Raw genomic sequence first — 22,706 nt, forward strand, 5'->3', positions numbered from 1 at the left:
ACTCATTAAAACAGAGCAAAACCACAGAAAACCCTTTCCATATAATTTTAAATATTTTTCCTACTAAATATCGGTACCCACTCAGTTTTGGGCTTCTTGATGAAAGCTCAAGTGCCATGGCTTCATCTCAGCATACAACAGCTGAAGAACATTAATAGGAAGTATTGAATATTAAGCTGAGTCAGTTTTTGTGCAGATTTTATGGAACATATCTGAGGAGAGATCAAAAGTTAATGTGATTAATTAAAAACCTTAAAGACCATCTAATTCCAACCCCCTGCCATGGGCAGGGACACCTCCCACCAGACCAGGTTGCCCAAAGCCCCATCCAGCCTGGCCTTGAGCACCTCCAGGGATGGGGCACCCACAGCTTCCACGGCCAAGGTGTGCCAGGGCCTCATCACCCTCACAGTCAAGAATTTCTTTCTTATATCTAATCTAAATTTTCCCTTTTTTACTTTAAAGCCATTACTCCTTATCCTGTCTCTACACCCCCTGACAAAGAGTCCTTCCCCAACTTTTCTGTAGGCCCCCTTTAGGTACTGGAACACCACTGTAAGGTCTCCCCGGAGTCTTCTCTTCTCCAGGCTGAGTAACCGCAACTCTCTCAGCCTTTTCTTTTAGGAGAGCTGCTCCAGCTCCTTGGTCATCCTCGTTGCGCTCCTCTGGACTCATTCTGTTACTTCCACGTCCTCTGGGTTTGTTCTAATAGTACTGTGCATTATTCCTCAAATAATTGACCTTTTCTGTGTTATATACAAAGTCTTCCTCTTTCTTTGACCAGTGTAGTCATACATCTGAAGTGGGAGCTCAGCAGACATCCTGTATCCTTTGCGTTAAAGCTCTGGATGGCTGCACAGGTGGAGCAGTGGCGGCACTGGGGTTTTCTTCATCCTTTGTGCTGTGGTTGGTGATTTCCTGGGGGGGAGGGGATATGACAGGGCTGGCCGAGGTGCGCTGCGCTGCCACCTCGGTGCTGGCTGTCATGGCCTGGCTGCAATTCAGTGTGACGCTGCCTGGTTTGAGGAGGAGCAGGAGGGGGGGGGGGTTTCACGATGTGGACTTTGTGAATCCTCTGGGAAGTTCCAGGTTAGCCACTTGTGAAGCCTATGATAGCATTTTTTAAGGGTTGCCCAGCTGTGATTGCATAGGGATCTCTAGGTCAGTAATACAAGAAGTAAATTGTGGCACCAAAATGATGCTTAGGTGTAGCCACTGTTTAAACATTAAAAAAAAAGTTTGTTTGGGCATATTCCTACGAATTGTAGAACCACCTAGAGGGTTTCTTGATTAGGTTTCCTTAGAAAACCCTTAGAAAGCATCTACTCAGAGTCCAGTCAAAAATGCATGTGAATGAGATTTGTTGCAGCTCTTGCCCTGAGCCTGTGCACAGCAGAACTGGATGTGTGCAACTGAGGAGCTGAAGTCATCGCCCAAGTCCTGTCAAATGTTCTGTAGTAGTTCCTGAAGTTTGGAGGAAGAAGTGTAATCCTGGTGAGAGCAAGAGTGAAACGTTGGCATAGCAAGAGCCTTGTGGTATGAGGAGTGGTGGTGCTCCACCATGTGCCGCAGGAAGCCTTCATGCGTTTCTCATTGTTGTGAGAGGTCCGCCCTGTTTCCATGTTGATGTGATAAAGTTGGCACGGTGCAATTATGTTCAGACTAGTGGCGGTCTTCATAGTTTGGATCTGGCAATTTTCCCTGCCACCAGTGTAACACTAAGAGTGTTGGTTCAAAGTAGCTGGATACCCAACTGCACTTCCCATGAGTTTCTGGGCCATCTCTCTCTGCCTGCATTTTCTAATTCCTTGCCTTACCTCCAAAATGGAAATAGTCCCTATGGCCTTCCTGAACACACCTGGTTAGCTTTATTTTCCAGGCTGGATGGGGCTTTGAGCAGCCTGGTCTAGTGGGAGGTGTCCCTGCCCATGGCAGGGGGTTGGAAACAGATGATCTTTAAGGTCCCTTCCAACCCAAAGGTTTCTGTGGTTCTGCAGACATCGCTACTGAGAGCACAGGTTTGGTTTTGTTGTCCAAACGCTTCTTGAACTCTGGCAGCCTCAGTGCCATGACCACTGCCCTGGGGAACCTGTCCCAGTGCCCGACCACCCTCTGGGTGCAGAACCTTTCCCTAACACCCAGCCTGACCCTCCCCTGTCCCAGCTCCATGCCGTTCCCTCGGGTCCTGTCGCTGTCCCCAGAGAGCAGAGCTCAGCGCCTGCCCCTCCGCTCCCCTCGTGAGGGAGCTGCAGGCCGCCATGAGGCCTCCCCTCAGCCTGCTCTGCTCTGGGCTGAACAAACCGAGGGACCTCAGCCGCTCCTCATACATCTTCCCCTCTGGACCCTTCACCATCTTTGTTGCCCTCCTTTGGACGGTCTCTGACAGCTTTATATCTTTCTTACACTGTGGCACCCAGAACTACACGCAGTACTCAAAGTGAGGCTGCACAGAGCGAAGGGGGACAATCCCTTCCCTCGCCCAGCTAGCAGTGCCATTCTTGATACACCCCGGGATACGGTTGGCCCTCCTGGCTGCTGTGACACACTGCTGGCCCACGCTCAGCTTGCTGTCGACCAGAACCCCCAGATCCCTTTCTGTGGGGCTGCTCTCCAACCTCTCATCCCCCAGTCCGTACGCATAACCAGAGTTGCCCCTTCCCAGGTGCAGAATCCAGCACTTGCTCTTGTTAAACTTCATGTTGTTGGTGATTGCCCAGCTCTCTAAACTGTCCAGATCTCTCTGCAAGGCCTCCCCACCCTCAACGGAGTCAGCAGCTCCACCGAATTCGGTATCATCCGTGAACTTGCTCCGAAAATGACTTCAAGTCCTTCAACTAAATCATCTACGAAAAAAAGATGGCCCTAGAATGGAGCCCTGGGGAACCCCACTAGTGACAGGTCGCCAGCCTGATGTACTCCCATTTACGAGAACCCTCTGGGCCTGACCCATTAGCCAACTGTTCACCCATCTTATTGTGCTTTTATCTAACTGGATTCTGGTCATTTTGTCCAGAAGGATGCTGTGAGGGACAGTATCGAAAGCTTTACTGGAATCCAGAGAGATTACATCGACTGGCTTCCTTTGGTCAACTAGCTGGGTGATCTTGTCATAGCAGGAAATAAAGTTTGTTAGACATGACCTTCCCCTAGTGAGCCCGCGATGGCTCTGACCAATGACTGCCAATGTCCTTTAAGTGTTTTTTGGTAACTCCCAGAATAATTTTCTCCATAATTTTACCAGGCACTGAAGTGAGACTGACAGGCCTGCAATTGCCAGGATCTTCTTTCTTGCCCTTCTTGAGAACTGTGACCACATTTGACAGCTTCCAGTCAACTGACCCCTGTCCAGATTCCCAAGGCCACTGGAAAAATAATTGAGAGAGGTCCTGTGATGACATCAGTCAGCTCTCTGAGTATTTTGGGATCTTCTGGGTTCAGTCTCAGATTTTGCCAGTATAACCTTCTTGTTTTCCATGGACAGAAATAAATGAAACCTTGAAACAATGTTACTGAAACACAGGAAGTGCACTCCGAATGTAAGGAAAAAACTCTTCACTGTGACAGAGCCCTGGCACAGGCTGCCCAGAGAGGCTGTGGGGTCTCCTCCTTGGGGATCTCCAAAAGCCGCCTGGACGTGGTCCTGGGCAGCCTGCTCTGGGTGTCCCTGCTTGGGCAGGGGTGGGACCAGGGGCCTCCACAGGGCCCTGCCAGCCTCAGCCATTCATTATAAGGTTGTACAAGCTCAGTATTTGTATGCCAAAATCTAAGTTGGTCCAGACATCTGCAGGAGGAAGACAGTATTTTTTTTTCAAATCAAGAGTGTTATTGCCTTTGTAGGCCTCTTCATATACTCTTACAGAACTCCGCTTCTTTTTTTTTAACCAGAATATCCAGAAGCAAACAGAATCTACAGTTTGCGTTTATTTTGCCTCTATATTTTCTGTTTATTATTTTACTATTTATTTTGAATATTTTAGCTTTTGAGGGGTACACACTTTCAGGTAGTAAGTCCTCCATTTCTGTAAAATAGCATTTGTTACAAGGATATTTACCTAAGAAGTCTTTGCTGCAGCTTTAAAAAGCCTGCTGCAATTAGTTTAACCTTCTGTGCTTTCTAGATCTTTTGTGGCACTTCTTGGTTTGGCAGTGCTGCTGTTATGTAAGTGCTTTGGCGTTTAATAAAGTTACATTTTGGGCCTTATCCATTGTAATTTGTTGGTAGCTGCTCTAAAGCAGCAGGCTTCCTTTTTTAAAAGTTGAAGAAAAGTGTTCATTAAAAGAAAACAGTTTTATCTTGAAATGGGGGAGCAGAATACACAGAAAACACCTCTTTTCCCTCCTCTTGACACACACACACCCTCTATTTTTTTTTCCAATAAAAGTTTACTATCTTTTCCTCCAAAGCCTTCAACTCTTGTTCTTTATCAGTACTTGCATGCAAGAGTTTTGCCAACCCCCTGCTATCTTCCTTGTTTGCAGGTCTATAACCTAGAGGTCCTCTGCCTCCCGCTACTCTTGTCTGGTGTATCCAGCTCATGCCCAGAGTTGTTTACCTTGACACAAAAGAAAGGGGTGAACAAGCTTAAACTGTTGCACAGGGACAAACTTCTCTCCGTTTTTCTTTTTCACACCTTAGATGTCTTCTGTGTTCTGTCTTACCGAGACTCTTCCGGGCTCACTTCTCAAAGTATTCCACCTGGTGGCAAAATTAGGGAAATGGATAATGGAAATGATTTACACAAGCATGGGTCAAGTAGTGTGAGAACCTGTAATACAAGCCCTAATTTATTCCTGCTCCGTATTTTACAGGAGAGAGAGAAATTAAAGTGTATGTGCCTTAAATAAGTTCCGTGCTTCTGGTTTTGCATTTATAGCAAAATAAATTCGACCTCTGACGCTTTATAATTCACTGAAGACAAATAAAATGGGATAGTCTTAACAGTAGGACAGAGGGCCATTCTAGAAGCGAGAAGCCAGCACTGTGTATTTAGTACTTGGTTCTTTTTCATGAAAATCCTCGCTCCTGCGTGTAGCGGTTGAGGAGAAATTGGAACAGACCATTTTTCCATGGCAGGTAGGCTTCCAGGTAGCAAGCAGTCAAACACTCTAGGTGCTTTGGGAACAGTTAGGAACAGTGCCTGTCAGGAGGCATCTGGAAAATGGTTTTCCATTCCAGCAGAGGGAAGAAGCTCGTTGGATGCCAGTGGTTTTTCAGCCTCATAGTAAAGCGATCAGATGGGATCAGTATAAGGGGAGAAACTTCTACAGTTCTTCCTTCCAGTGATGGAAAAGCTGTTAATGGTCTGTCCTGAGCACTGGTCCTGTACCCATTAAAGAAAGCTGAGCCTCTTAATATTGGAAATGGTCGGGCAGGGGACTGCCAAATATAAATACTTTGAAATAATAATGTGTGACGAACTTTATTTTGCACATATTTGGGAAGTCCACTGAAAGGTAGTGCCCCATAGCTTAATGCTAGAGCGTTCTTCGGGTGTTTAGGAGTAGCGTCAGCCATCCCATTAAGTTGATTTTTTTAAGCTTTGTTCCATGGTTTGACCTTCAAATCCAACGTTAAATATTATGTCAAGTATGCTTGTATACAAAATTAATAAGTTTTTTTTTTCAGAATGAAATTTTACCTTTTTGTCTAATGTGTTCTGCATATGTACAAGGCTGTTGCAGTTGTTGAATTTACTTACTTAAAATTTACTGTTTTTTGCAAGGTAATTGCAGTTTATGGAAGCATTACGTTGATACAGTGTGATATATATATATTTTTTTTCTTTAGATCAACGTCAGAGTGACCACAATGGATGCTGAGTTGGAATTTGCCATCCAACCCAATACAACAGGCAAGCAGCTCTTTGATCAGGTAACTTATACGTGTCTGTGATCTGTACAAACATCAAATAAAGCTGTTGTGGTTATTGAAGCATAGTTTGATGAAGCAGAGATGTTCTCTTGTATAGATTTCCATGATTTTCTGTAATGATCTAAGCTAGGCTGTCAATTAGTTTGAACTTTGTTGTTAATTCTAATGGAAGGCACTAAATTCAAAGACAGCTCTGCATAAATAAATGAACAGTGGGGCCTCAGCTGAATCTTGTGTGTAGCACTGCTTCAAAGTAATGGTATTTTATGTCACAGTATAGTTACAACTGCAATAAAAGTGTTAGAATTACTTGTATGAGAAATTCATATAGCCTTCACTTTTGTTTTAAAATAAATGTGACACAAAAATTAAGGAAAGCTAGCATCTTTTTTTCTTCAGGAGTTGAATCTGTAGATGCTATTTCAGTTTTCAAATGTTTGAAAAGTAATGCTGTCCTACGATCCGCTTTCTTTTTTTTTTAAACTTGAATTTCAGAGTGGAAAAGTGCAAGTGATGGCCTTTAATGTGCCTTAGGTTTACAGTCCCAGCAGCACTGCATTCTCACTTGATGGTGCTTTTATCTTAAACCAGCTAAATGAATGATTTGTTTAGAAAGGTTGTTTTTGCATTCATTCTGTGTGTTGTTAGCCATCGGAACCTTGAACTATTATTTTTTTTGATCCAGGTTGTGGAGTGTTCTAGATCATGTTGAGAATTAAAGCTTGTTGATGTGTCATTTCTTTGTTTGTAGAGGAATTAAATTACTGCATATTATTTAGGCAGAAGATGGATGCATTTAGTTAAAAATGCAGAAATATTCCAAGTTATTTTTCAAAAGCAGTGTACATAGATCAAATATTTGGTCTAGTAGGACTGTCGCTTCTGTCCACTCTACTATAGGTGCTGAGAGTATGTAGCACCGGGCATTTTAGAGAAAGCGACATGTATAGAGAGTTCTTTAATGGGTCAGTTAAATGTCTTAGTACCTAAGGTGGAGAACTTTGTTTTGTAACACTGAGCCTTTTATTTTATAGTAATTTTATTTGCCGTTTTTGTTAGGAACAAGTCTGACTCACGTCTACCCCCTGCTCCCTTAACTAGCATCAGTAGCAGTCTATCTGTGGCCTCAACATGGGAGTAGACTTCATGACTCTCTGCAAGTCATCCTGAAGGAAGGGGGGCAGATGCATGGGCAGCTGTCCTGCTTTTTGTCTAACCCCACCATTAAATAAAAAGGGTGATATTCTGTGGCACAGCAGCCTGAAGCTGTTGCTTCTCTTCTGCCAACCTTTGCTATCTTCCGCTCTGCAGCTCTGGGTGGGGTGACCTTCTGCTGTGTAATGTCTTGTGCCCAGGTAATCAGCTTCATCCAAATTGGGGCTTTTGCAGACAGGGGAAAAAAGATACAGCTGTGAGTTCTTTTTTGTATCCTGGCATGTTTTGTGTTCTCTGCAGTTTTGTTCCTTAACTTGCTGTGTGGCTTTTGACATCTCACAAGCTCTTACGGTCAACTTGTGGAAGCTGAAGTTGAAAATTAAGTCAGACAAAATCAACCAGCATGGTTTTGTGTTAGAAGAGAAATATTTTCAGAGTGATCTTAAATCCGTACGTGATTTCCACAGAGTAACATCAAGAGCTGAACTGTATCATACACCCAACGTAGCGTTTTCATACAAAAAATATGCTATTTCTCTAGGAATTTAAGAGCACTGTTATTGAGATGATTGGTTTGCCAGGCTCATGTAGAGATGGTGGACGTGACTTGTTAGCTCTTGCTTGCAGAAGATAACCTGTTCATGATTTTAGCTGTTGTCTAGTGCTACTTTGTTTTTGGTGAACAACTTGTCCTTTCTTCAGTCAGTGGTTCTTTCAACTTTTTAGTTGCTGTTTTCTGGAGTTGATCTGTTTCCTGTTCCTTGTGTGTGTTCTTCATCTGCTAGCATTCAGTGTTTCTGATGGCTGTGGCTTTCTCTTTTCTCCTCCACTGTGAAACGTAGTGAAGTTCTTATTGCACAAACCGATTTATTTTAGTGACTCCACACTCTTTCAGGAGGTGTCTTAACATATTTATCATTAGTCCTTTTGTCTGTCCTGCCAGTGCTCAGGATGGTCAAGGCAAGTTCTGTCCTCTTTTTCTCAACCAATCTATCATCTCTGATTTTCCTAGGGGAGAGAATCCTGGGGTGGGTGCCTTTCCAGTCTGGTGGCAGTGGTGGGGGTTGCCTTGTTCTTTGCAGTAAGGTGTTAGCACCAAGCAGCAGAATTGGTTTCCCGTAGTTTCTGTTCAGGAAGAACGGGAGAGTTGTCTCCTTTATTTCAAGTTAAACCCCAGTTCTCCTTTCTGAGTATCTCAGAAATCTCCCTTATGATCGATCTTTCAGTGGTTGGCTAAATGGAATTCTTGCTAGGTTTTCTTCATGTGAATGTGTTGATCTGCCAAAACACGTATCTGTTTTCTAGTCACTTTTCTTCGCCGAGAGGTTTTTATTACCTGTTAGTTGTCAAGCTGTGGGATATTACGGTGGATAAATCTGTTCTACAGATGTGATGAAAATTTGCCTAAAGCTACCTAATAAATCTTTTGAAGCCTGAATTATAAATCAAACTAAGTTTCCCATTGCGTACTTGCCATATCACACCACTGCTGTGTATAAGTGCTTATATTATCATGCTACAAAGTTTCAGAAATCCTTTTCTTTGAGCTGAGAAGCAGCGACAGACCATGCTTTTTCCTTATTTCCTCAGGTAAAACAAGCTCATGTGTAAGCTGTGTTCAGTATTCATTTACAAGCATGTGTAACTTTGCAGAAGGCAACCTGTATGTATTTGAATAATGTGCAACGTGCTTCTCAGCTGAAGGGCAGTGGCTAGCAGTGAGAGTGAAATGTTTTGACAGGAGCATAAGCACTTGTCTCCTTACGCCTTGTGGGCAGAGCTGCTGAACATCTGCAGTTCTTACTGACTGATGTTGCAGCTCAGAGTGCTGAGTAGGTACCGAGGTTTGACTTGGACAGCTGCAAAATAAAGAGCATTCGGAGTCATCTGCTAAAGCCATAAGTAGTTTGATTAGCATCACACCAGAGATCTGTGCCAAAAGAAGCAGCAGGGCACCAGATTTAACTCTGGACAATAGCAGAAACATAAACTTGCTCAGTTGTTCCAAAGCAGGAACAAAATGTAGGAATTTACAGCAAATAATTGTTCGCTAAGGAATCCGTTTGGATCCATGAACGTTGTCCATTCTGTGCCTTGGTGGAGCTTGAAGGTGGAAAGTAGAGGATGGAAAAAAAAGGTGCACTTAAGTGACTATTAATAATACACATATGCAGGGGATCAGAAGTAAGTTTGCACAGCAGCCTTAATTGTGATATTTTTCTAATTTTCCAAATCTTAATTTTGCAACCCGCTAGTACTACTTAAAAGTGGAGGAGGATCTATGGGTAAAATTCTATTTACTTCCCATGCATCTGAATGCTTCCATAAAACAGCCTTCAATAAACCAGCTTGCCAGCATGGTCCAGCCTGAGAACATACGTAAGTACTGCCATACCGCATCTTTTGGAGCCAGAGTTTACAGTTTGTTTAATAATCTTTGCTGGACCTTTCTGATTGATTGCTTATTGAATCCGTGTGTACTCTCACTGTGCAAAAGACTCGCAAGATAGTTCCACAGTTTTATTATATGCTGTGTAGTAAAATTGCTCCTTTTTGTTTGCTTTGAACCTGCTATCTAATGATTTCAGTTGATTCTATTAATTTTTACATCATGAGAAATAACAAATAATCATTCTCTATTTCCCTTCTATGTGCCATACAAGTTTTAAAGACATATATCATTTTTCCCCCTTCCTCATTTCTCCATGTCTCTAGCTTTAGTTCTGGTCTTGTCTATGCTAAAAATGTTCCATATCACTGATCATTCCTTTCAACATTTCTGAAACATTTCCAGTGCTGAAACATCCTTTTATAAAGTGACACGACCAGTCTGTATGTAGTGTTAGAGATATGGGAAGACCACAGACTTGTTTAATAATATGACGTCATTGTAGTTTTTTTCCTTTGCAACAAGTACTCTGTTCACATGATTAAAATTGTTGTGTTCAGTGCGCAGTATTTTAGTTTTATTAAATATCATCTTTTATTGAAGTTCATCTTTTTTGCCCACTGTTCATTCGGAGATCTTTATGGAATGTTTTCTCCAGCAGATTTTGTCACATCAATTTCTTCTTGTTTTTTTTATTGGATCACACATGAAGTCTTGTAGGACTTCCCTAGTGGTTGCACTACAAATAATCAGTGTCTTTTGTTGGAATTGGTTATTTATTTTTAACTAGTTCATCCATAAAAAGCCTTCCCTCTATTCAAGGACATTTTGTTTCTTTAATAGCCATTGGTGATAGCCTGATCAGAAATCTTATAGGAAATCCACGTATGATTTATCAGCCAGATCATTCTTATCCCTTTTATCATTAACTCAGAAGATCTCAAAAATATCTTAAGGAGGTGATTCATCCTCTCTACATCATACTTGTCCCCAAGTATTATTCTTTACTATAATTTCACCGATTGTCTTTTGTTGAAGTGGACTGACTTGTCTGTAGGTCTCCAGATCACTTCCCAGACCTGATTTCAAAGATCAGGGTCCTGTTTGCTGCCTTGTATTCCTTAGGTGCTGAGGTTGATACATGCAGTAAGCTGCACACTCCAGCTGGTAGTTTGGCAACACGGTGTTTGAGTTTATGTAGAACGTGTTTTGCTCCTATTTTTTATGTTAAACACTTCATTGTATTTCAATTTGAGTTGGTTTATACAACTTAGCCATAAAAGATACCTGCTGTACAGATTACTGATGATTCTGGGTCACTTATCTTTAGGTGGTAAAAACCGTTGGTCTTCGTGAAGTCTGGTTTTTTGGGCTACAGTATGTGGACAGCAAAGGCTACTCAACTTGGCTGAAGCTAAATAAAAAGGTAATAATTTCCTGACACTTAGACAAATGTATAGTTTTAAATAGGCTTTTATAAGACTTGATGCTTTGATGTTATGAGTTAAGATATCTGGCTTCAAATTTAGTCAAAAAGTTGTTTCTCATTTGCTTTAAATGACAAAATGCAGTGTTGAGTTTGATTAGTTAAAAAAGAACAGAATCGTATTGCAAAGCTGCATCAACATTTAATTTGAGAACGATTGAAAGTCATTTCTGTATTTCCAGGACCATGGTGATGTATGCTTTAAGAAAACTTCCATTCATATGATTGTCTTGTTTTCAGGTGGCAGAATGTAATAGAATAAGTGTTTATAAGTATTTGGGCTTGAGAAATTTGCATGTATATAGCTATAGATTTTTGAACAAGGCACCAATAGTAGGTTCCTAACCTTCTGTTTAGGTATCTAAAATCCAACATGCAAATTGTAGGATAATTTTTATTTTATTTTCCCCAACAGCACAGAACACCTAGTATCTCCCAGCTATTGGGAACCAGGTTGTTTATTTTAAATTTTATCTATGGTTTGGTTCTCACTTTTTAATATTGGCTGTCAGATTATTAATGGCACTACTGAATAAAGGGATTCTTTGAGTTAAGTTTTATCAAGAATACGTTTGTTGCCTTGAATTTTAGGAAATATTTTTTTTAGGAGTAGGTCCTACCGCATTTATATAATCTTTACTCCTCCTCTGATGAGTCTAGTGAGTTTAACCACCAAAGCTGTCTCCTACAATTTAATATCTATATCTTGTTTTGTGCAATAAACATTATACTGCTACAAACATTTTGTTAGTCCAAATGGCAGAACTACATTATCTGATGTGTCATTTAGTTAAAAGTACATAAAAAGTTACTCTATAAAAGGTCTTTAGCAAGTCAAATTGCTCATGCTGTTCAGGAGCAGCAAGGGTGTACTGACTTCTTTAAGTTCAGCTAAGGTAGAGAACTGCCTTTTAATCACGGAATAGATGTGCAAATATGGTTTTATTATGGCAAGAATGGAACTAATCGTTGGTGAGCTTAAAGTGAAATACAGTATATGTAAATCAGAGCTCTATGGGCAAGAGTGGAAGCGAGCAAAAGATTTAAAATTAACATCTGAAATGTAATGCTTAAGTTGCCTTAGGTACGTGATTAAATGGTTGTTATTTATAACTTTTGATACTTCCTATGAGTTGAGCAAACAAACATGATTTCACGTGTAGTGAAGTTCTAAAAGGACTACTTGTGCACGTAAAATTAAATACATAACAAAGTGCTTGTGTAATTGAGAGGTCTGAGATTTATTCTCAATGTACCTTTTAATAATCACCTTATTTGCTGTTAGGATTACTGTAACTTCTGTTTTTTTGTTTTAATCATAGTGAGTTCTGAAGGCTGAGCTCAGATAAAACAGGAGACCTATTTTTCATACAGAAATTTGAAAAATAACATTTTGAAGTAGACAGCTGTTTAAAACTTGTAAGCTGACCACATCTGATCTCTTCACCAAAATCCTGATGATAAGGCATGTCCATAAGTTCTAGAAAAATGTGATAGATAGAATCGTGGTTTTTCCACTGGCACAAAGCACATGTGCTTAGTTCAGTAGTTCAAAGATTTCTTGTAAAAGAATCCAGCTTTACACTTAATGTGCAGTAGTTCTTGGTAAAGAAATCGTATTAAACCTAATTTGATATTTATTGCAATTTGTCCATGGATATAGCTTTTTTTGTATGTATTTACAACTTCTTTTCCAGATCTTTATTGTGATAAATAAATACACACAAGTCTACACGAAACTCTTCCACAGCCTTTGAGTAATGTTTCAAAATTGTCTAACTTACGCAAGTTGGTGTACTTGATGCAGTACCCTGTGAATCCTTAGTGAGTTGTACTGTGGGCTTGTCAAGAAGTGCTGGATTTCAGTGCACGGGAGCTTACAGCCAAGCTATTTATTTTTGATATAGCACTTAGTGCTCTTTTTATGTTCTTATTTACTTTACTTTCTTTTTCCTCCCTTAGGTAACACAGCAGGATGTAAGGAAAGAGAATCCTTTGCAGTTCAAGTTCAGGGCCAAGTTTTTTCCAGAAGATGTGTCTGAAGAGTTAATTCAGGAAATAACACAGAGACTTTTCTTCCTGCAAGTCAAAGAAGCTATCTTAAATGATGAGATATATTGTCCACCAGAAACTGCAGTTCTTCTGGCTTCTTACGCTGTCCAGTCCAAGTATGGAGATTACAATAAGGAGATACATAAACTAGGCTACCTAGCCAATGACAGACTCCTCCCTCAGCGGTGAGACAGACCATAAATATATGCTTTTGCATCATCTGCTGTATATAAACTTGCAGCACACTTCTTATTGTGAGAATATTAAGTGTAAATGTGCATTTAATGGTAACTTTCTTAAAGAGATGCATGTTGCAGTAGTAGAATTTAGGAGGAAATGATATCCCAGTTCTGACTAAATATCAAAGCATCGCAGCCATGGGTTTCATGAGATTCTCATGGGTTTTATTTCTTGTCCCATCCACAGTTTTTTAGTGGATCACATTTCCAAAGTATTTCAAAATAGATAAAATGATCTATCATTCCCGGAGGCTTGAAATCAAAGTCCTTTAACATAAGTCATTAAGGTTTATTTAATACCTGTTCTTTTTCTTCAGTTCTTGATGTTTTTATGCAAAAAGTTTTGGTAAATAATAATAAATTCCTGAAAATCATTAAAATGTATTATAAGTTAAATACAGAGCAGAAAAATGATATCCTGGAGAGAAAATTTAGAAAATCAACTGTTGCCATTACTGTTGAGCATGAACCTTTTTGTATTAGTCATTCATCTAAGTGCTTAGGAAAAGTAAGCACCGAGATTATAGTTCTGCTTTTCCCCTTCACAGTTGAAACCATGTTCCTGACATATATTGGCATCAAGAGAAGCATTGCAACACAAATATACAAAGTTAGATAGTTTTGTTAATGTAAATTATTCCATGTTGATGTATTGTCAACAAATGTGTACTTACTAAATGTGTAACACTAGTGCATCTTCAAAGAGATGAGAACCATGGAATAATTTGTGTTTTCTTTGAAATTCATATGCTCTGTCTTTTTGAAAACTAAAAGTAGAAATTAGCTGATTAGCTAAGTTTTAGAACTCTCTAGCTAGCAAAAAAGCATTTCAAAGGATTGTGAAGTATTGAAAAAAATATTTCTGAAAATGTTTCAGGTTTTTAACATTTCTGGGTAAGACTTTGGTGTTGGTTGCATACTTTCTTGTGACAGTGAAGTCTTCACACTTCTTGAAAAATAGACTGTACTAGGAATGCAAGGAGATTAAGAAACAGTACAACTCCATACTGAGCGTGGTAGTTTACAAATCTTGGTCTTTGCTTAGTTGTGATGACTGCCTCTGAACACCGGAGTGCTTGTGTACAGCACAAATTCAAATACGTAGGATGCTCCTTTTCAGTAGACTAATGTTCATTTGATTTCCCAGCATGTTTTCAACCAACAGTTTGCCAGTTTGCACTGAGTGAACACACATCTTTTGTATTCATTCTAACACAATTATTCCTGTTTCACCTCCTGTCACCAGAGATTTGCCAGAAAACTGACAGGTACTTAATTAAGGTACTTCAGAACAATGTAATGTCAAAAATACTTGTTTCCAGAAATAGACTAGCATTGCAAAATTTCACTGAAAAAGGTGAGAAGACCTGCAGTTCTCCTTAACTGTAGAGTTGTGCAGTATTTTGACCAGTGAACATGCTTCTTGGCTCAAAAGTTGAGTTGGGTAGCAACAAGATGGAAATTCCTTGTTGATTTATTTTTTTGTCAGAGCAGTACTTGCATAACTGCTAGCCATGTTTCATCAGGAGCATGTGAAGAAAGAGCAGAGGGGACCAAATGATGAGATGGCTGCGTACCTAGATGTGGGATAGAGTTGCAAAATGAGTGAGAGAAATCCTATAATAGAAATACTGCATCAGTACATTCTGCATCACTCTGTTTATTCCTTACTGTAGTTCCCTAAAGATGTAGGGAAAACTTGTAAACTGTTATTTTCCTGAGTAAAGAGAAAGGAAGGAAAAAAAACCTGTTCTGACTTCTTTTAGTAAGAATGTCTTATTTTCCTTTTATTTAATAGCCCTTAAAAATAATTTCTCTAAGGAATGCTTGAGAAGCTAGCCACATAGAGTAAAAGCATAAAAAGTCACCATACCCTTTTGATTTCTTACGGCAGTAGTATGTTGCAAGTTCTACGTAGGTCAAAATATATCTCCATCATTGCAGCCTGCTGCAGAGAAACTTAGTCAAATTTCTGAAACTGCTTCAATACTGATTTTAATAGGTTTAAAGAAAAAAAAAGACATAGCCTGCTGGCTTGTTTTAATGTGCTATGTTTTCTTCCAAATGACAGCAGAATGAAAGCTTGAATGTGTCTGGGAATATATAGAGATTAATTCGTGGCATTATTGTATGAGGATTTTATAGGTTTGTGTTTTGGAGTGTTCCAAACGTTACGCTTTATGGCTTTACTGAAAGTTGAGATATGCCATGCTGTCACTTTTATAATTCAGAGTATATAATACAATGAAAAAAGTGAATTCACACTATTTTAAAATACGTATTTTTTTGAAATTCAAAACTTCTGGGTCTGGGTTAAAAAGGTGAGTATATAGGAAGTAATGTTTAAACTTCCTTAATTAAAGCATGTGTTATTCCATAAGGTTTTAAAAAAAAATGGTTGTCAGTGTAATTTAATGACAATTTCTATTCACAGAGTATTAGAACAGCACAAACTGACAAAAGAACAGTGGGAAGAAAGAATACAGAACTGGCACGAAGAGCACAGGGGAATGCTAAGGTAATTGCTTAAATGTTCCAAGACCTTTTAGGACTTTATTATTATTAGAATGTATTTTATGAGGTGTTATTTTTGCTTGGAAATGTCTTTCTTATTCTCTTCTGGCTGGTATAGCCAGTTATCAAAAACTTCCATAAAAGCTTAGGTGAGAGTTGAGTTTCCAGTTGGATTATTGGTTACCTACATGATTTCTGGTAAGGCTGTCAACTGCTTTTGTCTGCAGTCGCCTACCTCTAAAATATATTTAGTATTTTGTTAGTCCACAGGCTAAAAATACAGAGTGCAGTGATTTAAACTGTACTTGAGTATTAGGGTGTCCGTCTCTACAAGTACCTAAGACAATGTACATGTGAATTTCATGGAAGAGGGGTTTGATGCCTACTGAAATTTCACACTAGTTACTCTGCAGTTCCCTTATTCTTACAGTGTACTTTTGATTCGTCCACATTGTGTGTTTACATTTGTTTTTCCCCTTTTCATCAGGGAAGATTCTATGATGGAATACCTTAAGATAGCACAAGATTTGGAAATGTATGGAGTCAACTACTTTGAAATAAAGAATAAAAAAGGAACTGAGTTGTGGTTAGGAGTTGATGCTTTGGGTCTGAATATTTATGAACACGATGACAAGTAAGTGGCTAATACTCATTTTCTATTCTGTCTTTGGAGATCCTATCCGAGATTATACAAAAAATACCTTACTGTGTTTCAGGAACATCAGCAAAACAGATTCTCAAAGGCCTTCTTTCTAATCTATGTAAAAGATAGAAATTATCTGCTGAAATACTTGAATTTTACAGAAGAAATAGCAACTTAAAAGAAGGGAACGGCAGAACAGTTCTGTGTAAACCTACATCCATATTTAGCAATATAAATTTATGATAGCTTGAGCATTTTTGTATGGGTTCTTTCTGTACTTCTCACTCTCTCAAGTCTTCCTTTTCAGTGAAAATGAAAAGGACGCTGAGAAGCTGAGCAGTATGTCTGAGAAGCATTTTGCAAGAACAGCTATTGGGATTAGAGCTGTTAGATACCAAAGTTTTTCACATTCTAAAAGCAAAACCTTTTAAATGTCAGGGAAAATAGATGGATCTTGGATCTTGATAAAGAGATCAAATTCTTTCTCTATTTGAAGAGAGAGAAAGCTAAAATGTACAAAACTTAAGAAGAACAGACTCGTTCTTTTGTTTCTTTCCAGACACTTCTATTATTAGTATCTGATGTTAAGAGTACTTCCACAGTGATTTGAAGTAAAACATGATGTATCAACACCAGATAAGAGCTGTCAGCTGAACTGTAATTTCATGCTCTCTGATGTATATACTCCCCAACAAAATTCTGTAAGCCTTAATTGCCATTAGATGGCAACATAACTCCTGAAAGATGAAGAAAATACTCAGGAAATGTTCAGATCAGGTTGAATGATCAGCTACTTTTTGGTATTATTATTTTACTCCTGATAGTTAGCAATCAAATGTTTAAACATTTTTAAATACTTGTAGTTAATATAAACTGGAAAAAAACTTTTTGTGCCCATGGAGAAAAATACTTAGTTACACAGTTCGTGCAAAGCATTGGAACTGTTCCAGGACTTAATTCTACTTAAAGCACAAATGGATGAAATTCAGTTTGAACTTCAGGAATGTAAGAACATGTATCTTACAGCTGAGTTAAAAACAAAGTACAGCATTACTGAAGGCTAATTGAATTTCAGTCTTTGGGATGTCAGACTTTTCTAAGAGTATATGCCCATCGAAATAGTTACCCTTCTTACTGAAGGGGAAATTATCAATGACTTATAAAGAATCAGTGTGTGATTGTGATGTTTAGCATATATTTAATGATAGTAGAAAAAGTCTCCAATTGAAATTTCTGAATTCCTTCTGTTGCAGTGCTGCATTAATATGAAACATTAATTTGATGGGCCTGTAGCAGCATATGGATTTGTCTACCAAAATGTGCTTAAACTGTTGTGTATGTAGTTGTGTGATAGTCAAAACAGTACAAAATGAAGTCTTATGCATTAGTGGACGTAAATGAAATACACATCGTTTCTTTTAATGAGAACTTTTTCTCTTTGAAGGTTGACACCCAAGATTGGTTTTCCATGGAGTGAAATAAGAAACATCTCTTTTAATGACAAAAAGTTTGTCATAAAGCCAATTGACAAAAAGGCCCCTGTAAGTACTTTGTAGAATAGTATGCCTTTGTATATCAAGAGTTTTAAGCCTTAAGGGACCTGCTCTGGCACTGTGGCATGAGTAAATATTTGTATGGCATTTATTTTTCATATTGATAAAATAGTTGGTAATCAAAAACAAGCCTTAATTGTGAAATTTGGTATGCTTATTTTCCCTCTCTTCATTCTGGCTGACGTTCTGATAAGGTTTCTTCTTTTTTTCTCCTTTTCCTTTTTAAACCAACTAATGTTTTGTGACAAACTGAAAAGCTGCAGTGTAGCATGCTAAAATCCCTGTACCCTCTTTTTTTTCTGCTTGCGTTATAGTAGCACTTTTCATGAAACTCTGGGGAAAAGCATTAACTTACATATTGAAACAGAGAATAGCGTTACATTTAGAAGTTTAAATAAATAATGTTGGGTAAAATAGCTAACCTCTACGTAGAGGAAACCAGATGGGATTTTGAATTTATCTTGCAGGTTCCTTACAGTAACTAGGTTTATAGACTTAATGTGTTGAATCGTTCACTAGAGAAATGTCAAAATGGTTGTAAATTAAAATTTAACAAATGCAGGTCTGCAGGGATACTTTGAGTCTCATCACAACTGAGTGTTTAGATTAATGGATATGCTGCAATTATTTTTCTAGGATTTTGTTTTTTATGCACCTCGTCTGAGAATTAACAAGCGGATTTTGGCACTGTGTATGGGAAATCATGAATTGTACATGAGGAGGAGGAAACCTGATACAATTGAAGTGCAACAGATGAAGGCCCAAGCTAGAGAGGAGAAACATCAGAAACAATTGGAAAGGTAATTAACGAACTTTCATGAAACAGAAGAAAAATTCTTCTATCCTTTTAAAAAAACTAAGTCATAGAATATCAGGCATCCTAGCATTCTAGAAAAGATGTCTGCTTTTCTTTCTGTAACATGGTTCACCTGTCTTAATAGAGAGCTGTATCCTTGTTGAGCTTTCAGCATAGTAATAGTAGCTGTACCGTTGTTTCTCATTAAGTCTTTTTGTGAAACAGTTTTAAGTCTCTGCTTGATTCTTAGGGACTTTTATCCTCTACAGGTGAACCGTTAAAGCAAGTTCAGTGAAGAATATCATGATTTACCTTTTGTATACTCTAAAAATAAAGACAGTTGCTATTTCTAGCCCAGATGAAACATCAGTTGTGTAAAAATGTAGCTGTAGTTTCGGATTTGTCCGGTTGAGCCATAACCGGGGTTGCTAAGCAATTCTTTTTCCTAAATCCTTTTTTCTGTAAAGCATTTTGAAATAATGAAACTTGGTTCCTCTGTTTGCATTGTAAAATGAATTCAAAACATTTAGAATTATGTACTTCCGTACTAGCTGAGTAAATTAAAATAATATGCTACCAGAATCCTAAGACTAGAATTTAATCTGCTTGAGGTTTAAAAAAAAAAACTTCTAATATTTTCAGGGCACAACTAGAAAATGAGAAGAAGAAAAGGGAGATAGCAGAAAAGGAAAAGGAAAGAATAGAGCGTGAAAAGGAAGAATTAATGGAACGCTTAAGACAAATTGAAGAGCAAACAATGAAAGCCCAGAAAGGTGAGCTCTTACTGGTCCTGGATTTGTTATAGCTGATGGCACTGTTTAGTTCATTTGGGTAGTGAGGTTCCACAGTTCTCTTGGTATATGTTTTTCTGTGTGTTTTTTTCCAACTTATTTTAATAACAGCAAAACTTAATGGTGTGTTTATGGTTTGATTTAAGAAGAGCTGTTCTTCTTTTCAATGTTAAAAGTTGAAAGTTAGGGTGTGTGGGTATGCATGTGCATCATATGAAAACAATTCCTAATTTTAGTAAGAGTCTTTTCTTAATAAAACTGAAGATAATCAATATACAGTTTAACTCAAACCTGTGAAGTACTTGACATGCTGAAAACCTGGGGCTGGAGGGGGCCTGAAGATTCAACGTAATTCGTCTAGGATTTTGTTGAATGTAACTTTTCCTTTGAAAGTTCCTTAGCCCTTTGTTTTCCCATTCCCTTGTAAGATTTGAGAATTTTAAAGAACTAAAATTTTGTCAGATTTCAGTGAATAAGCTATATTTAGTGAATAATCACGGCTCTTTGTGTTGAACTACTCTGTACGGTCCATGCCTCAGCTGCTTTCCGCTCGCTCCTTTCCATACTCTCTGCTTCAGGTTTGGTTCATACTCATAAAAGTTCCATTCTTCTCTCTTCTGGTCACAAATGGTGTCTTCAAGTGTAATAAAGAGAATCAGTGGCTGCATCTGTGCAAATAAATTGGATATGCCTGGCACTGTTCTCTAGCTCTACCTCTGTACTTCTCAGTATTTCAGTGCAGAACAGGTTGGACACACCCAGACAACTGACATACAAGCTGGGCTTTGGAATTGTTCAAAGGAGAGGTTTTTATCCCAGATCACAGTGTCAGGGTGACTGTGAAGGTTTAATTCTGTGGATAGTGAGTTTCCAGTGCTTTGTAGCATCTCCTGGTGCTGTTTTGTGTGGTATCATGAAAGTTACCATCAGCAGCAGCACGGTGAGCAGTTCGCCTGACTGTCATATTATTGTCTCCATCACTAAATCAGCTGCTGATGTCAGGTGTTTGCCCTTCTGCTAGGGGAAAAAAAAAAACCCATAGGCACACTTTCAGTAAACAACAGTGAGTAGCTAGTACGTCTCACAAGTCCTTGAAAGATGTGTATACATTTGTAATTTGACTAAACCCAGAAACTTTTCACCAGGCACTGAAAAAGGCACTCCTGTTGATGTAACGGATGCCCTCTGCAAATTCCAGCCCTTGCTTAAAATCATGAGTATGACAGAGCTTCTCTGAGAAAAGGTTAAAGCCTTTTTATTCTGTGGGCTTTGTGTTCTGGATTTTTTGATGATCTGATGAAATAAGTTCCATGTTTCCTTTATTTAAAAAAAAAAAATCACGTTTTGGTCCAAATTTTAAATGAAGTAAAACGCAATCCTGGGTAGAATGTTCAGCAGGGAAAATGTCGGCTGAAATCTCTTTCACGGAAGTATAGACATCACGGAACCTTAAAAATAAGCAGTGTTTCCAGAGCTACTCTGACTTGGTGATCATATTCCAATTGTTGCATTTCCAAAGACGGGACATCAGAATCTCTGTTAAGCATGTCATAACCATTAATTTTTGGAGAACTTGACAGGAATTATACTGTAACTTAGAGTTCTTGAGAGCTGTGTTACTGAAGAAAACTTACAAAGCTTAACTTTGTTCTGAGTGTGTCTGTATCATTAAGGGATAGGAATCAGAATAGGATTTTTTTCGTCTGGAATTGTTACATTGTATTGAGTTAAGCAGCATACTCGATCTTCATTTTAATAAAGAAAAAATAATGCTCTTGCTAAGTTAGAAATTGTTATAACGCACTTCATTTGGAAATACCTTTAGTTGTAAATTACTTACAATAGAAATCACTTGTTAGTATTTCTTTTAACATGTATGTTACTAGGAAAACTGTTCTGTAGGAGAGTATAAATGCATAACTGTCAAACTAGTACGAAAAAACAATTCCTTGATTCTGAACAAATTATTTTATATTCTGGTAAATTTAATAGGAAATAGTTCATTTTCTTATAGAGTACATAATGGCCATGTGTTAGTAGTCTTTAGCCTTCTTTTCCTATATGGACTAGTGTTTATATGAATGGTGCCTTTGTTCTGTAGTTGATACGGTAGTTAAGTGTTTTCCATCTTCACTGGAAGACTTTGTCCTTTTGAATAGTGTTTTAAAACGTTTGTGCATTTTATTTAATTTTATAAGCACTGCATTTGGGTAATTCAACATATTTGTAATGCCGTGCCCCTGATTCTGGCCTTCAGATTTGGATTATCAGAAAAACCAAAGTTCCCTGTGCAAATCTTCCTTTGAAATTACAGAAGTGGTAGATTGTTGTTTCTTCCTATTTCTCTTATATCATGGTTTAGCCCGTTAGCTTGTTATGTTCTGCTAACCAGGCAGCTAGACAACTATTACCCCTTCCTTGATTTAAGGTTTTCCTCTTTGCATCTTTTAGAAGCTGCCTCTGTTCTCTGATCTTTCCAGTGGGTCACTTTGGAGGTGCATGTCTAAATTGTCAGTTGCAGTTAAGGTATTTTTTGAAGCATTTTACTAGAGTAGGTGATTTTCTGGCCTTTTTTATGGTAACAAGATTTTTTGTATATAAAAACTTCTCATATAAGTGAGAGGGAGTATACACTTAGTGATAGAACTAAATAAAGATGAGTTGATATTTTTCTGAAACATTGGGCTGTCAGTCAAGTGAGATGAAATATATCCAACGTATGTTTCAAACAGGGAGAATAAAAATCAGGCTTGGAGTGTAGCTCTGGGGAACATGTTAACATCTCTTCTTGGCTTAAGTCAGGCTAACTTGAGGTGACCTTGTAAATCTGTCAGTTTTCTACCTTACTTTATTTTGAGTGTGTTACGGCTGTTATCTGTGTTACATATGAGTAGGAGTTCAGTAACGATGTATTGTCTGCAAACTTTCCCTATGGCAGAGCTAGAGGAACAGACTAGAAGAGCTCTAGAACTGGATCAAGAACGAAAGCGTGCAAAAGAAGAAGCAGAGCGCCTGGAAAAAGAGCGTCGAGCAGCTGAAGAAGCTAAAGCTGCTCTAGCCAAGCAGGCAGCTGATCAAATGAAGAACCAGGAGCAACTAGTAAGAATCTTTAACCCTACATTAAACAAAGGGAAAAATACAGTTGGAAATCTAGACTTTGATGTTGGTTACATCTGTTTTGTAAAATGGACAAGTACGTGAAATGCTCCATGCTTT

At 38.5% G+C, this 22,706-nt stretch overlaps 1 protein-coding gene across 1 annotated transcript in view; it reads left to right on the plus strand.

Moving 5' to 3' along the window:
- The window catches only part of RDX (radixin), a 41,162-nt gene that overhangs the window by 12,738 nt on the left and 5,718 nt on the right, over window positions 1–22,706 (plus strand). Inside the window, exons 3-11 of the mRNA XM_066989808.1 lie at window positions 5,789–5,872; window positions 10,747–10,842; window positions 12,865–13,139; window positions 15,628–15,711; window positions 16,195–16,341; window positions 17,795–17,891; window positions 18,540–18,703; window positions 19,342–19,472; window positions 22,429–22,589. Of these exons, the coding sequence (XP_066845909.1) occupies window positions 5,789–5,872; window positions 10,747–10,842; window positions 12,865–13,139; window positions 15,628–15,711; window positions 16,195–16,341; window positions 17,795–17,891; window positions 18,540–18,703; window positions 19,342–19,472; window positions 22,429–22,589 (1,239 nt within the window). The remainder of the gene's footprint in view (window positions 1–5,788; window positions 5,873–10,746; window positions 10,843–12,864; window positions 13,140–15,627; window positions 15,712–16,194; window positions 16,342–17,794; window positions 17,892–18,539; window positions 18,704–19,341; window positions 19,473–22,428; window positions 22,590–22,706) is intronic.

The sequence above is a fragment of the Anser cygnoides genome, chromosome 1 (assembly GCF_040182565.1).
Source record: "Anser cygnoides isolate HZ-2024a breed goose chromosome 1, Taihu_goose_T2T_genome, whole genome shotgun sequence".
Taxonomy (NCBI): Eukaryota; Metazoa; Chordata; class Aves; order Anseriformes; family Anatidae; genus Anser; species Anser cygnoides.